The sequence below is a fragment of the Mustela lutreola genome, chromosome 10, assembly GCF_030435805.1.
Source record: "Mustela lutreola isolate mMusLut2 chromosome 10, mMusLut2.pri, whole genome shotgun sequence".
Lineage (NCBI taxonomy): Eukaryota > Metazoa > Chordata > Mammalia > Carnivora > Mustelidae > Mustela > Mustela lutreola.
The window spans coordinates 421,109-436,127 of NC_081299.1; the positions used below are offsets into that span (position 1 = coordinate 421,109).

At 65.8% G+C, this 15,019-nt stretch overlaps 1 protein-coding gene across 2 annotated transcripts; it reads right to left on the minus strand.

Annotated features, from left to right (window-relative positions):
* Positions 1-68: 68 nt before the first annotated feature.
* On the minus strand, positions 69-14,791 carry ACAP3 (ArfGAP with coiled-coil, ankyrin repeat and PH domains 3). Of its 2 annotated transcripts, none has more exons than XM_059136242.1 (23): positions 14,635-14,791; positions 11,076-11,133; positions 10,365-10,484; positions 10,119-10,172; positions 8,881-8,939; positions 7,892-8,075; positions 7,376-7,420; positions 7,141-7,236; positions 6,984-7,058; positions 5,780-5,892; positions 5,641-5,692; positions 5,345-5,445; positions 5,153-5,264; positions 4,695-4,903; positions 4,543-4,612; positions 4,333-4,427; positions 4,051-4,253; positions 3,752-3,856; positions 2,476-2,574; positions 2,150-2,370; positions 1,884-1,993; positions 1,673-1,783; positions 69-1,579 (listed from the first exon to the last, which is right to left on the minus strand). In XM_059136242.1, the coding sequence occupies exons 1-23, from the start codon at positions 14,679-14,681 to the stop codon at positions 1,432-1,434; spliced, it is 2,487 nt and encodes an 828-aa protein (XP_058992225.1). In that variant the 5' UTR covers positions 14,682-14,791; the 3' UTR covers positions 69-1,431. The 2 variants fall into 2 exon arrangements, with proteins under 2 accessions (XP_058992225.1, XP_058992224.1); XM_059136241.1 differs by having other exon boundaries at positions 2,476-2,631.
* Between the last annotated feature and the right edge of the window lie 228 nt (positions 14,792-15,019).

Sequence of the window (15,019 nt, forward strand, 5' to 3'; positions counted from 1 at the left end):
CACCCCTCAGGGGAGGCAAAGGGCCCAGAGACACCCCCTCCCCAGCTGAGAGAGTGGAGTAAGGCAGGTGAGCCTACGACAGCAGTTTATTATTAACTGTGATCTGGAGCAGGGGGCGGGTCCTGCCAGCCCGAGGCCCTGATGCGGGTCCTGGGGGGGAGGTGGGGGCAGAGCGCAAGCAGGGAGAAAGAAGGAAGCTAATTCTGCTCTTTAGGGGTCACAGCCAACAGGCAAGAGAGTTGGGGGGGCTGGGTCAGCACCCACCTTGCCGCCCATGGAGCCTCCCTGGACAGCTTTTGCATAGTGACCAGACAACTGGCCTTGGCCAGACCAAGGCCGCAAGTTGGGGAGAGGCCCAGCCACAGCCCCAGGGCTCCAGGAAGGGGACTGCAGAATGAACAAGTTGGTGGGCCCTGGGGAGTGAGCTGAGGGACCCCTGGGGCCCCCCCAGGGCCCAACTAGAGGGCTGAGGCCGGAGAGGGACAGGGCAGAGCGGCAGGAGCCTCCCCCTGCAGCCGGCAGGGCCAGGTGCAGGGCCAGGTGCGTCAGAGTCATCCTCAAGAGTCCGCAGAGAAAAGACGCAAAACAAAGTGAGAAAGAGGTCGTTGTAGAAAACCCGCTCAGTCTGTGATAAAGAATGTCGGATGCGGGGGTGGAAAGTGCCAAAGTCCTTTATGCACCAGCTTGGGGCCAAGGGACAGGTCTCTGGCCACCCAGCACTGGGGCCTGCGTGGCCAGCCACATGGCCTTGGGACGCCTGCGTCCAGCCAGGGTTGAGGCCCCAGGCCACAGCCCACCCCCCAGCACCCAAGAAGCCCAGCCTGGACGCCGGTCACTAAGTGAGGTACATGGGTTGATTCCCTGGATGGGCCGCCCCTTCAGCCCTCACAAGGCGCTGGTGGCCAGCCACCAGCCATAGGGCCTAGCGGAGGGGCTCTGGGGGTGTAGGAGGGACCCAACTAGCAGGTCAGTGTTCTACGGCAGTAAAGGTAGGGGCACGAGGTGACACAGGCCCTGAAGGCAGAGAGGAACATGAAGTGACACAGGTCCTAGGATGGACGGAGGGGCACAAAGTGACACAGGCCCCCGGGGGGGAGGGGCATCTGAGGGGCAGAAGGTGACACCGGGCCTTCAGAGCAGTTTGTGACATGAGCAACCCAGGTGCCCGAGAAAGGGTCACCTGAAGACGCAGGGTCCCCAGGTGCGGTGATGGGCACCAGGTGGCACAGCACCTCCCAAGGGGAAACATGGGCTTCTTAAGACTCAGTGTTGGGGTGTCCCCCGCCCGAGGGGCTGGGACCGCTCCGAGGAGGGCAGAGCAGGCAGCCGGGCTCCAGGGCTGCCCAGGCACTGGGGCTCTCAGGAAATGATCCCGCGGCCACCACGGGCGGAGCGGGCGGCAGCGGGCGGTCCCGGGTCGGCCGCCCCGCCCTAGCTCTCCTCCAGGTGGAGGCTGATGAACTCCTGGATGCACCTGCGGTACTGGAGCTCCGTGGGGCTGCTCCCCGCCAGGGGGCCCGGCTGGCCCGGGGGCGCCTCGGCCTCTCGCATCTCCTCGGCCATGCGCGCCAGACGGAGCCTGGGGGAGGCGCCGGATGAGCCGCGCCCCCACCCCCCGCCCCGCCGGGTTCCCCCCCCCTCCGGCCCCGCCCCAGGCCCCGCCCGCGCTCACAGCGTGACGATGTCGGCGTTGGCCTCCTGGATCGCGATGCTCAGCGGGTCCTGCTGCTCGTGGTCCAAGGCATGCTGGTCAGCTCCCCGCTTCAAGAACAGGCAGACCTGACTGGAGGGGGGCGGGGACAAGTCGGGGCTGGCCCGGGGCAGGCCAAGGCGACGCCCTGGCCCGGCCCCCACCGCGGGCAGGAGGGGCGACGGAGACTCACCCCGTGCGTCCCAGGAGTGTGGCGTGGTGCAGGGGCGCCCGGCCCCGGCTGTCTCTTTGGTTCACGTCTGCTCCGTTTTGCAGAAGGAATTCACAGACAATCAAGGAGCCCTGGGGACCGAGGACAGTTCAGACTCAGCTGGGAAATGGCCCTTTGCTGGCTTCCAGGAGGGTACCAGGGGTCCCCGTGTTGGCGCCATACGAAAGAGAGCTCTGAAGATGCACCTGTGTCCCATGCAGCACCCCACCACCCCGACCCCCGCTCACCCCTAACACAGCCTGCACCAATGGCGTCTTGCCCTCGTCCTCCGCGTCGGCCCAGTTGACCTCTGCCCCGTGCGCCAGCGCCGTGGCCAGTGCGGGGAGGTCTCGAGTGCGCGCAGCACGGTGTGCCAGAAGCCCAGGGTGCAGCTCACGCACGTCTGCCAGGCCCCAGGCCTCAGCCTCTCCGTCCGCCTCACCGCTGGACTCCTCGGACTCTGCACCCTCTAAGGGGAGGGGTTAGGTCATGAGCTGCCACAAGACGGAGCCCGGAGCCAGGTTGTGGGAGGGCGGGGCCGGGCAGCGTCGGAGGCGGGGAGGTGTGCACCCACCCTCCTCCGTGACGCTGTCCACCACGGAGCCTGCGCCGAAGGCCAGCACGTCCGAGCTGCCATCAGAGCTGCCCCCTAGGCCACTGTCGCTGCTCAGACCTGCGGGGTCCAGGGACAGATGGGGGGGCCTTAGAGTCCCTGACTCCACCCAGAGCCCTGTGGAAAGGCGAGAGCTCACATCCATCCTCCAGGGATGGCCCCAGGGATGCGATCAGCCCCCAGGAGCGGAGGGGAGCCCTGCCTAGGACGCAGGTAGGGGGAGAAAACAGCTCCAAGGAGCCAGAGGAGCTCACAGCAGAGCACAGCCCCAGGGGAAGCCCTGCTGTGGGAGGCCAGCCCCAGCAGGACTGAGGGGGGGAAACAACCCTGAGTGGGGGCCTTCCACTGAGTCTGTGGCAAGTGCATGTGGCCAGCCCAGGAAGCAGCTTCAAGGTCTTCACCGGGAGGCTCCTGGGACACCTCCGGCCCACCCCTCCCCCACGACATCCAGTGAAATCTCTGATAGTTTCCCCAGGGCCGCCCCAGAAGCAGGAATGGTGAGGCATCGCCCTCTGCTGCCGGAGGCCATCCAGTCACCGCCCCAGCCCTGTCAGTTCTTGGCCTGGGTCCATGCCTTCTGCCCACCCTGCCCAGAAAGGCTCTTGGGGTAGCCTGGACCACTGGGTACCCATAAATCATTAGCAGGAACCCCTCAGTCGGGAGCTCTGCTTGTAGCATTTGGATCCCAGCTCCAAGAGGAGCTGGCAGAGATGCACAATTGTGTCCCACATTCGGTCTCCAACACAGCTGTCGGCTCCCAGCATACAGGCGCACGTGTGCACGCACACACACACACACACACACACACACACGTGCGCACGGGGCCCTCAGTGCACACGGACACATCCACCTGCATGTATGCCTGTATGCACATTCAGCCACAGACTCCCTTTACACCCACACGCACTCACATACATGCTCTCACTCCAGTGTGCAAACCACACACGCAACTCGCACATACACTGTTGCAGATCACTGCCTCAGCCTCCAGCTCTGGCTGAGTAACCCCAGACCCTCCAGATACTATCTCAGCCTTAGCCCTGCTTGACCCCAAGTTCTCCCCAGCACCAACCCAGTCCTCGCTGCAAGGGACACCTGTCCCCCACTCTGCAAGCGAGTGGCTGTGGCTGTCCACATTCACCCACCTTCCGGGGAGCCGCACCCGGTCCCTGCTCTGCTGCCCCCATGGAGCCAAGGGGACGGGGCCGCAGGGGCCAAGGGCCCTCACAGCACTTACTACGTGGACCGGCTGCAGCAGCCCCTGCATCGAAGTAGGAGAAGAGGGAGTCCAGCTCATCTGGGCAGAAGAGAGAATCCCGCCGAAACTTGCGCTCCACAGCACCTGAGGCCGGGAGATGGGTAAACTGAGGCACGAGGCAAAGTAGGGTGCCCGAGTCCCGCTGGGAGCCTCTGCTCCCCCTGCCCTACTCCACCTTGATTCTCCTGGGGCCTGAGGCTTGGCTGCTCATGCCCCCACCGGAGCCTGCTTTCCACCCCTGCACGGCTGTGTGAGCTGAGGCTACAGCCTGCGGGTACCTGAGGACAGGGCAGCCACGGAGGGCAGGACAGGCTCCAGGCGGACCTTGCGGCGTGCAGCGGGGGCTCGGGGTGAGCTGTGGTGGCGGTGGCACTTCTGCACCCGCCAGGGCCGAGGCGCCTCCCGGGCTGGCGCTGAGGGCACCTTCCGCAGGAACTTCTTTTCTACGTACTTGTCCTTGATCCAGGCTTCCTTGTCCTGCCTGGACCGGGGGCGCACATGAGGCCGAACGCGTGCGCGGGGGCTCCCTCGGCCCCATCTCCACGGCCCCCCCACCTCACCTGGAGCTGCTGGCTGTGGGCTTCCTGCTGCCCGGCCCCTCGCACTGAGCCTCGTAGATCTGGTTCACAGTGCTGTTTCCAAGCTCACACATCAGCTAGAGGAGACGCGGTGTGCAGGCGTCAGCCCCGGCTCACAGGCCAGCCCCCAACCCCCACCAGCTCGCAGACCGGGCTCAGGGAGCGTGGCAGCCTGGATGGCCTCATACACACCTTCAGCAGCTCCGGCTCCCATGAGTCCAGAGTCAAGGACCGTACCTTGGAGCAGTGGACACCCAGGCTCCTGGACAGGGAGGAGGCAGGGGTGAGGCAGGGTGTGGCTCCACCCCCACCTCCACCTGTGCCCCGCCCCCCAGCAGGCCCACCTGTGGATGCCTGAGCACTCGATGCAGAGCAGCACACCCAGGTTGATGCTGGCCCAGCGGGGGTCAGGCTGGCCGCAGTCCCCACACTGGCCATTGCCAGCGACGTTCTGCACGCGCTGCAGCAGGCTCTCCCCCTTGACACCGCGCTCCCGAGAGTCCGTAGCGGAGTCGATGCTGCTCGTGGAGGGAGACGCCGTGCGGTCCAGCCTCTGGGGGTGCGTGAGGGGCCGCTCAGCCCTCAGAAGCTCCGGCCTCCCTCCCCAGCCCCAGCCAGAGGTGCCAGCTCAGGGGAGGACAGCGGAAGCCTCAGCCTATGTGCCGTGGGCGTGTGCACACCCACACTCCCGATGCTCACGCCGCCCATACCCAGAGCCCCGCTCCTGTCCCACATATGGGGGCCGGCTCCCTGCCGCACACCCCCACGCTTACACACGGGGAGGGCGCTCAGGGGCCCCCACCTCACTGTAGCAGCTGTCGGGGCTCTCCCGGTAGGCAGATGCAATGCTGGCTTGCACAGCCCGGACCCAGGCCTGCCGCAGCTTCTCCGAGTCAGCCTGCAGCATGCAGCTCCTGGGGGCAGGGGACCGTCAGGCCCCGTGGGCAAGGGCTCCATCCCCCTCCTGCCCCAGGGTGTGCCTCCATCTCCTTACTTGGTGGGTGACACGACCTCAAAGCAGAACCGGCGCTCGATGTCCTCGCAAGGCTTCACGGAGCACAGACGCAGGTCATCCACCACCACGGTCAGTGCGTCCTGTGGGCAGCCGCACCATGGCCCTTGTGCCCTGCCCCCGCCGCGCACTTACCGCTTCACTCTACGGACACAGACTGAGACCCAAGTAGTCTCTGTGCCCTGACTGTTGAGGCGCTGTGTCCTCAGCCCACCCCAGGGTCCCAGCGGGGAGGGGCCGGCCGCCACTGACCCAGCCCCAGCAGCCCTGCAGCGCACCTTGACCTTCTTCTGGTAGACCAGCTGGCTGTTCTGGATGGAGAACCAGCGCCTGGGTGGGGGCATGGGCCAGGAGTGGGTCAGGCAGGGCCAGCCCCGAGTCTGCCCCACAGACCCCCTGAGAGGGCCCCTCCCTCACCGGTTCCATGTCTTGAAGGCATTGCTCGCCCTCTTGAAGAGGTAGCCCTCCATCACCACACCACTGGGCGCATCCACGTCAAACTCCACTTTGGGCTCATCATAGGAGAAGTCCTGGGGGCGGTCGGGGCCTCCGGTGAGTATCCACCCCTGCTTGTGAGGACACTGTGGCCTGGCCAGGCTCCCCTGAGCCAGCACTGAGGTGAGGCGCTGCTGTCCACAGCCTCTTCCTGACCCCAGCAGAGATGGTTGCCCTGAAACCCCACGGGGGGGGCAGACACCTCACACTACAGCTGGGGGCCCCCAGAGCTCCATCCCCCACCCCCACCCCCAGCCCTGTAGGGACAGCAGCTCTGGGACCAGGAAGGAAGCTGCCTGCCCCCACCCTTTGTCCCCCGTTCAGGCTGCCAGCTGGGCCTGTTCCAGCCGGCCCCACAGAGCCCCATTCACAGGGCATGAGGAGACACTGAGTGTTGTCCTGTGTGTCCGGCGGTAGGAGAGGAGCCTCAGCCACCTGCTCCCCTGGCTGAACGGGGGCAGAAAGGGACAGCTGCTGCCCTTCCCGTCCCCCCAGGGGGATGCGGTCCGGCTCAGCCCAAGTCCTGCCCGTGCCAGCCACCGCGGACAGCGCAGAGCTCGCAGGTGCTGGGGACGCTGAGGCCGGGAGGTGTCCTTGGTGCTGAAGCTCCCAGGGGTGGGGGAGGGCAGAGGCCCGCCCTGCCCGGGCCTCCTCTTCCCTCACTCCCCACCCTGGGCAGGAGCCCACTCACCTGCAGCAGCGTCTGAGAGGGCCGGGAGCAGGGGGGGTGCGAAGAGGGAGAGAGAGCCCGTGAGTGACTGCCCCCTCCCACCCCGCCGCCAGGCTCCCAGGGATCTGGACATAGCCACTCCCAACTGCAGCCCACTTCTACCCTGGGGCTGTCTGGGTAGGCGTCCGTCCGCAATTGAGGTCTCCAGGCCACTCCTAGTCTCCCTCTGTCCCCCAGGGCGGACCTCTAAGGGACTGTCCCAGGGCTGTCCCTTCTGCTAGGCTATGTTGAGGCTCCTAAGGATGGAGACCTCTCCCTCTGGGTGCACATTTCAAAGAGAAGCAGTGTCAGCCCCCACAGAGTGGGCGGCCTAGAGAGGGAATAAGGGGGTAGTGGTCCCTTGCCCACCCCCCACCCCCCGCTCATGCAGGGAGGTCAGGGGCTGCAGGGCCTCACCCGCTGCTGGATGGCCGCGTGCTTCCGCTCCATGTCCCGCTTTTCCACGGCTGAGTCGATCACCAGCTGGTCTAGCTGTGGGGGAGGGGACCCAGGGAGCCCGGTGAGCACTCTGCCTCCAAGACCCCCGGGGCCCCACCACAGCCTGCAGGCTCACCTCGGCCGCCAGCTTCTTCATGTAGGGGTCCAGCTGGTGCAGCAGGCTATAGCCTTGCTGGAAGAAGCTGTACTGAGCGTGCATGAAGGACAGCATCTGGGGTGGGGGGGCACGGGGGGCAGCCCTCAGGAACCACGACCAGAGGCCCGCCTGGTGTACTCGCATCCCATACACCTCACAGGCCTGTCCTTACGGCCAAGGCCCCCTCCTCCCCGCCCCCTCACCAATCACTTACAGAATCCAAGATTTCAAACTTCTTCTTGGCCTGGAGGACGTTGATCTGCAAGGGGTCAGTGGACAGGTGAAGGGTGTCGGAGCTGACGTAGCTTGTGACCTGTTCCTTACCATGGTGTCCTCTCAGGCTGTGTGTGGTCCCCTGAGACCTGCAGCTCATCTCCAGCTCCCCACCCTTGGGCCAGCCTCACCCTTTCAAGGTCACAGCGTCCTTCCCCTAGTTAGGACTTCGGTTCCTCCCATGAGTAAAGACAGAAGTTCTTACACCTGTTCCTAGGCTGCCCAAGCCCCGGTCAGCAAGATCTTCAAGGCCTCCGCCTACGCCTGTGGCCTGCACCCACCCCCACTGCTGTGCCTCTGCCTGGGCACCCCTCATGACCATGCTCCTTCCCGAGAGCTGGCATCTGAGGTTTTCTGGAGCCAGAGAGGCTGCTCTGAACGCCCGCTCTGTCTGCAGAAACACGGGAGGAGCTTCCCACCCACTCCAGGCCTCACTACTCCTTGCCCGGTGGCTGACCTGGAGCACGTAATCCAGGGCCAGGTGACGGAAGCACTTCCGGGTGAGGGTCAAGGCACCTGTGGCCTCCTCTACCTCATGGGGACGGTGCCGTGGGGCCTGGGCATTCCTCACAAGGGACAGTTCCATGTCCTCTCGAACTTTGTCAAACTGCTTCTTGGTCTCCTTGAACTTCCGCACGTCCCTGGGGACCAGCAGGTGTCAGGTCGGGGTCTTGGGAGGGGTGCGTGTTGTGTCTCCACCTTCCCTAGGGCTCTGTCCCAGCCGCCCCTCCCCCAGCCCTGGCTCACCCCCTTTTCTTTTCCCCTCCCCCCTCCTCCTCCTCTCCCCCTCCCCCCCTTCCTCCCCCTCCCCCCTCTTCCTCCCCTCCCCCTCCCTATCCCTCTTCCTCCCCCTCCCTCTTCCACCTCTTTCCCTTCCTCTTCCTGCCCCTCTTCCTGCCCCCCTACTTTTCTGCCTCCTCCATTGCCTGCTTCTCCCCCTTCCGTTCCCCCCTCCCCCCAGCCCCCCCTTCCCCCTGCCCTTCCCCACCTCACTCCCAGGATCCATCGGTCTAGGGAGACCCCCTGCCCCACCCTGGACCTGCACTCACACTCAGATTCAACTCAGCATCACTCAGGGTACCACAAACACCCCAACTGCACCCACGCTCAGACGTCCACCCAGCCCCCACCCCTTCCACCGCCACCCTAATTCCGTCTCTAGCCCACCCCAACCCTCACCCTTTGCCCGAGGCCCCCTGGCTACCCTGTGTGCTCCAGGCACTTTGCTTGCCCGCAGCCTGGTCCCACCTCCAAGCCTCTGTTCCTGCTAAGTCCTCCACCTAGAGTCTTGAGGCCCTGGGCCAAGGCCTCGCCTAGGCAGGCCCCAAGACCCTCCCAAATCAAGCATAGCTGTGTCTGCTTGCTACTCCATCACAGGCCTCACCACCAACCCCTCCCAGGGCCCGTAGAGGCCAGGCCTCCCTCGGGGGTCTGAGGGCCACTCACTCTTTGACAAAATTGTGGAGCTGCTGCCGCACAGACCTCTGGGCCTGGTCGAACAGGATCTGGGGGCCGAGGGAGGGAGGGAGGTGGTGTTAGGGTCTCCTCCTCCACAGCTCCAGGGGCCAAGCCCCTGTCCCTCCAAGTGAGGACGAGGGAAAGCCCCGCCGAGCCCTGCCTGGGCCCCAGCTGGTTGCCCCTATGGAGCCTCCCAGGGTCCAGGGGAGTGGGTGTGGCCCCAGGCCTGGGTTGGTGCCCAAAGGCCACAGCTGTGACCACCTGCCCATCTCTGCTACTGGCTCGCAGCCAGGCTAGAGATCAAAGCTCTCCCGGACGGGTCCCCCTCCAGCGGCACCACCCCATGCCGACTTAGACACGGCAAGCACACGTAGGCCGCTGGGTGACACCCACCGCCCCCCCCCCCCCCGGTCTTGGAGGCCACCTCAAGCATAGCCAGGCCTACAGGAGAAAGGATCGGGTCAGAGCCCAGAGCTCTCAAGGGTCTTGACCTAGGGAACAGGGGAGGGTGATTTTCAGGAGCTGGAAGGCATCCCTAAGCACAGATTTGGCCCAGAATCAGATGCCCCCATCACAGGAGGAGGGCTGGGCCCTAACTAGGAACAGACAGACAGACAGACTGGGGAGAATGAGCTATCCTGAGCTGGTTTATTTCTAAACTTCCCCTGCGGGGGTGGGGCTCCTTGTTTAGTCTGGGGTTCTGGTTCCCAAGCCAGGGTCTGACCACCCACATGGGCCTCAGGCCCTACTCTGTGTGTCCCTGCTAGGGGCCCTGAGGGGCTCGAGGTCACCCAGCCCCAGCCTGGGTCACAGTGAGGTTGGCAGTCATTCAGGGGCCCTGGGGTCAGCCAGGGAGGCACTTCTATGGCCTGGCCAGAACAACTGGGGGGTCCTGGATGTGCCTCTGAGTATTCCCCACCCGAAGATCCCACTGGCCTCAGACCAGGGCTCTGTTGCTCCCTGCTCCCACCCCCAGAATCCAAGTACCTCCCCTTTGTCTGGCCCTAACCTGGGACACCGCAGAGCCCCTCAGGGACACCCCCCACCCCCGGAGACTGGAGGAACAGGAACACGGCTTCCCAGCAGTGGCCAGCTCAGCTCCTCGTGAGCCAGCAGAGTCTTTCCAGGCTGGGCGGGGCCTGCGGGGAGCGGGTGGGGGGGCTGCCTGCGTTGGAAGCCAGAGGGACCTGCCCTTGGCAAGCCCCCCCACTGCGGCCAGGGCTTACCATGTGGTAGTTGACCATCTCCTGGAGGCTGTCTCCAAACCTCTGCAGGCATTCCTGGGGACGACGGGGGAGAGGAGACCCCAGCTCAGATGAGACAGCGGTGTTCCCAGGGGCAGCTGGCACCCTCCCCCCAGGTCTCGGAGCTACACGCCCCCGTGGCCCAGTGCAAATGCCCAGGGCTCCCAGTCAAGCAGCTGCTAGCTTGTGCCCACCCATCCAGCGGTCAGAGCTCAGCTGCCCCCTCACCGAGATGACGGCGTCGCCCTGGCACTGCTGGGACAGGTCCCGAACGCCACTCAGGAAGAGCCTGTTGGTGGTGACGTAGGCCTTGCCGGCCTCGATCATGCCGCTGCACAGTTTGACCAGCTATGGGGGATGGAAGGGGCCACGTTCGCGCTGCCTCCAGGGGCAACCCTCACCTCCTCTAAGAAGCCAGGCCACAGAGGTGGGAACCGCCGAGGGGCGGCCAGAATTCTGCTCAGGGCCCGTCTGTGCCTGGGACACAGCTGTGCCTGAGGAGCCAGCCCTCTCTCTGACTCACTGTAGCTGGGAGCACAGTGAGGGGCTCCAGAGCAGAAGGCCAGAGCAGGGGAACCCAGGGCAGGAGCTGGGAGCTCAGGGATGCTGCCCCTCCTTTCTCCCTCTCCTCCTCCCCCAAGCCCGTCCCTGGGGAGCACCCTCAGCACCCCCTCGCCCCACAGATGGTGGGAGGGGCACACCAAGGCCGACCCCCACTTCATGGGAGACTCACACAGGCAAGCAGCATGGGCGCCCTGGGGCAGGTACGGTAGGCCACAGTGGGAGAAACAGGGACAGCCCCAGGCCAGTGCACCGCACACAGAGGGGGCACGCCCTGTGCACACACGCACACACACACACACTCTCGCACACACGTGTGTCTGTGCAGGGACTAGTCAGGGCCTGGCGCGGGGCGGAGAGGCACCCCGGGACCTTCACCTTGTCCAGTTTGCCCTCCATCTCCACCACGTCCGTCTCCACCTCGTCAATGGTAGCCCTGCAAGGGGAACGAGCTGGCTGCAGGCCCGGCCGCCAGAGCAGGGGCCCAGGCTCGGGTCAGGCGGGGGTTTCTGCGCCCTGTGCCCCTCGCCTCCTGGGGACAATGTGCGTGCGGTAGGAAGGGTCTGCTTAGCTTCCGGCTACCTGCTCCCGTCAACCCGCCCGCGGTCCCGTGCTCCCCACACATGGAGGAAACGGAAGCTGGGAAAGGCAGACGCGCCCCTGGGCAGAGGGTGAGGCTGGACCCAGGCCCAGCTGACTCCAAAGCCACGCAGTGCCCACCACCACCCCAGGCAGGAAGGGGCCTGGCCAGTTGTAATGTCCCCAGCCGGGGTCTGGCTGCTGTGGCCCCAGGGAGAAGTCAGACAAGCCCCCAGGGACAGAGGGAGGGATGCCACTCGCTGGCCATTCTCCTAGCCTGGCCACTGCCTTTCTCCGAGGGCACCTCAGCCCCACCGTGGGCCCGCCAGGTGTCCTTGGGCACCCTGGGGCGGACCAGTCCCACAGCCCGTACGTAGCAGCCAGTGGCTCTCGCCAGTTCCGGCAGCAGCAGAACGGGTGCCCCCTGGCTCCTCCAACCTCAGAACACCAACCAGCACAGTCTGCCCAAAGGGAGCAGTGGGGCAAGCTTCAGGGGAGCCCCCTCCCACCGGAGCAGCCTGACAATGGGGCTGCCGCAGGGAGGAAAGAGTTAACGAATGACATCACCAGAGAAGCCACAGACGGGGAGAATCCCCGGAAGGCGAGGCAGATGGATCAGGCACGTGACCCCCCTCCCCTGTTCTGGGAACAGGAAATAGGGAAAGAGGGCCAGGATCCCAGCACCACCCACCCCACCGCCCCCCCCCCCAACCCGATCAGCTGGGGAACTGGGCCCATCTGGCCTCCTGGGGATGTAGGACGACAGGGCACGAGGGCCAGGGGTGACAGTGGGGGCCCAGGAGTGAGAGGCAGGCCTCCAGGGACAGGTCTTGGGTGGGGGCAGGGCAGAGGCAAGGCCATCCAGATACAGGGCCCTCACTGCCCCCATGGCCCACAGGGGGGCGCTGCGTTCCAGGGGTTCCCGGGCCTGGGAACCCAGTCAAGGTTCTGGTCAGGGACTGTCCCTCCCGCGAGGCGTACCGTTTTGCCGGCCCACAATTCGGAGCTGTTGGGAGGGAAGCAGGCAGCTCCAGCCAGGGACTGGACGTTCCCACCACTGTCCCCGACAGGACACAGGTTCGTTCCAGCAGGGCGAAGGGAACTCTGAGCTCCAGGGAAGGGACAGACCACCCCCCCAGGAGCAGACGCTGCAGGACCCCGGGCCACCCCAGCCCCCCTCAACCCAGCAGCTGCAGAGAGCTGCTGCACTCGGGCAAGGAGGGGGCCCCCCGACGAGGGTGGGGCCGCACCGGATGCTGATGAATGTGTTCACGGGGGCAAGGAGGGTATTCCACAGAGAGCCAAGAACCCGCACCCCGTCGGGGGAGCCCCAGCCTCCAAGGATCTGAGGCCTCCTCTTCCGCCCTCCCTCCAGGATTTCTTCAGCAGCTTGGATGACCAGGAGGAGGGTGAGGCAGGCTTCCCCACCAAAGCCATGACTCAGCGCCTGAAGCCCCACCCAGGGGAGGGGGTGCCTCCCGGCCTGTCTGGAAGGGTCTGGACTCTCCCCCGTGCACCCCAGGGCTGTGGGGCTCTCACCAGGCCACAGGCATGTGGGCATGGTCCCTCTTCCCAGGGCTGGGGCCACCTGGCCCCACATCACTGAGCACAGCCTGCCCCCCAGCCCCACTGTGGCTCTCTCCAGGCCTGCCCCCAGGAAGTCCCAGGTTACCCTGCAGTGACAGGGTGAGGAGACAATGGGACCCCAGGAGAACCTCAAACCCCCGTTGAATCTCAGCCCAACCCCGAAACCCACACAGTGTGGCTTCTGTGGCCCAAGAGTCATTCAGATGAATCTCCTCAGCCCCCATCCCGGGCCCAGATGGGCACTTTTCTGGGGTAGCCCCTCCCGTCGAGGGAGCAAGGCAAAACACAGGCAGGCACTGCGCCCCCATGGGCCACAGACAGACCAGGCTAGTATAGGAGAGAAGGCCTGGAGGTGAGTGGGGTGCCAATGTCCCAATCCGACCACTCAGGAAGATGGACCACGGGGCATCTGAGCAACGGGTCAAGGTGAGACCAGGGTGCGTCAGTCAGGACCAAGGCCACAGCTGAGGCCCCAGCTACACGTCCACCCCCCCCCCCCCGGCCTGGATCCTGGAGGACAGTGGGCAGTGGTGCAAGCCCAGGATTGTGGATGCCGGAGTTGCTCACAACCCCGCCAATCAGTCAGCAACAGCAGATGGGACAATGCAGAGAATCGCCCCCAAACCCTCTGCGCTGGGGCCCCTCCCTGGGCCAACCTCTGGCCCCTCATCCCAAGCGTCCCCAAGCCTTTTCTCCCCTGTGTGATGGTTGTGCAAGGCAAGGGACACAGGGCTAAGGGCACCAATGCTGAGGCTCACCAGTGCACACACACGCAGGTCTGCCGGCACACCCAAGACTCAGCAGGCACACACGTATGAGCAAACACACATGTGCTCATGTGCAAGCAAAGGTACCTGGACGCAGTGACACAGGGTACACACAGACATGTGTGCCCACGAGCAAGACACACACAGGTGCAAGCACACGTAGGCCTAGTGCCGGGATACACGGGAACAGACTAACGTGTGCTGTGTGCCAAAGCTCATGTGTGCAGGGTAAACGCATAGCACCAGTAGGCACCCACGAGAGCGTTAGGGAGGGACAGGCACACATGCAGGCAGCAAGCGTATCAGCTGGTGGGGGGCAGCCCACCCACACACTCACGCCAGGGGTCTGCACCTCCAGGGCGGCCAGAGGAGCGGAGCTCCCACACATGCACCTGCCACACTGAAGGGGCTCCGTGTGCCCAGGAGTGAACATGCCTGCACTCCGGGGAAGGACCAAAGAGACCAAGCCGGTCCTGGGCACAGGGCAGAACCCCTACCCAAAACGCCCACCCCTCCAGGCCCCTAGGTCACCCCTGCCAAGCACCCCTCCCAGGCTGAAAACGTGGCTCCACTTGCCTGACCCCCATGCACTTCTCCCCGGGACAGACGCTCCTCGCACCCAGACAGCCCCGGCCAGAGCAGGACTGCAGGGCCAGGGGGCTCTCAGCCCCGTGCAGGTGAACGGCACGAAGGTGCAGACACAAAGCTGGGGCGGACACTCCCACGGAGACGTGTCTATGCCGGCGGACACCCCACCCCCATGCGAACAACCTCCGTGCGAGGTGACCAGCACAAGGGGCATCTTTTGTTCAAGGCCTTTGGGCCCCGGGCTACGGGCTTTGTCCGAGGCGGGGTCCTCCAGCTCCCATCACCAGCTCCCGCGCCCGCCACAAAGGCCGCAACGACACCCCCCTCTCTGCGCCCACCCACGGCGGCCCCGGGCGCCCCGAGGGGGTGGCGACCCCCGCCGACCACAAAGGGCCGCGCCGCCTCCGGGGGCGCACCTGAAGCGCGGCGAGTCCTTGATGCACTCCTCGAACTCCACCGTCATGGCTGCGGCGGCGCGCGGCGCTCACTGGCACGAGGACCGCGGCGCTCCGAGCAGCATCCCCGGCCGGCCCGCTCGTCCCGCAGCCGGCCCGCCCGCGCCGCGCTCGGCGCCCGCCCGCCCCGGATTGAGGCCGCCGCGCCGCCGCCCCGCCCCGCCTGTCACCGCCGGGGAATGTCGCCAAAGTCCGCCGCCCGCGCGCGCCGCCGGCTGTCACGGCCGGGGAGCGTCGCCAATGTTCACCGCCCGCTCGCGCCTCCCGCTGTCACGGCCGGGGAGCGTCGCCAAACGCCTCTGCCTGCGGCTCGGCCACGCCTGGCTCCGGCCGGGACGCCCCGTCG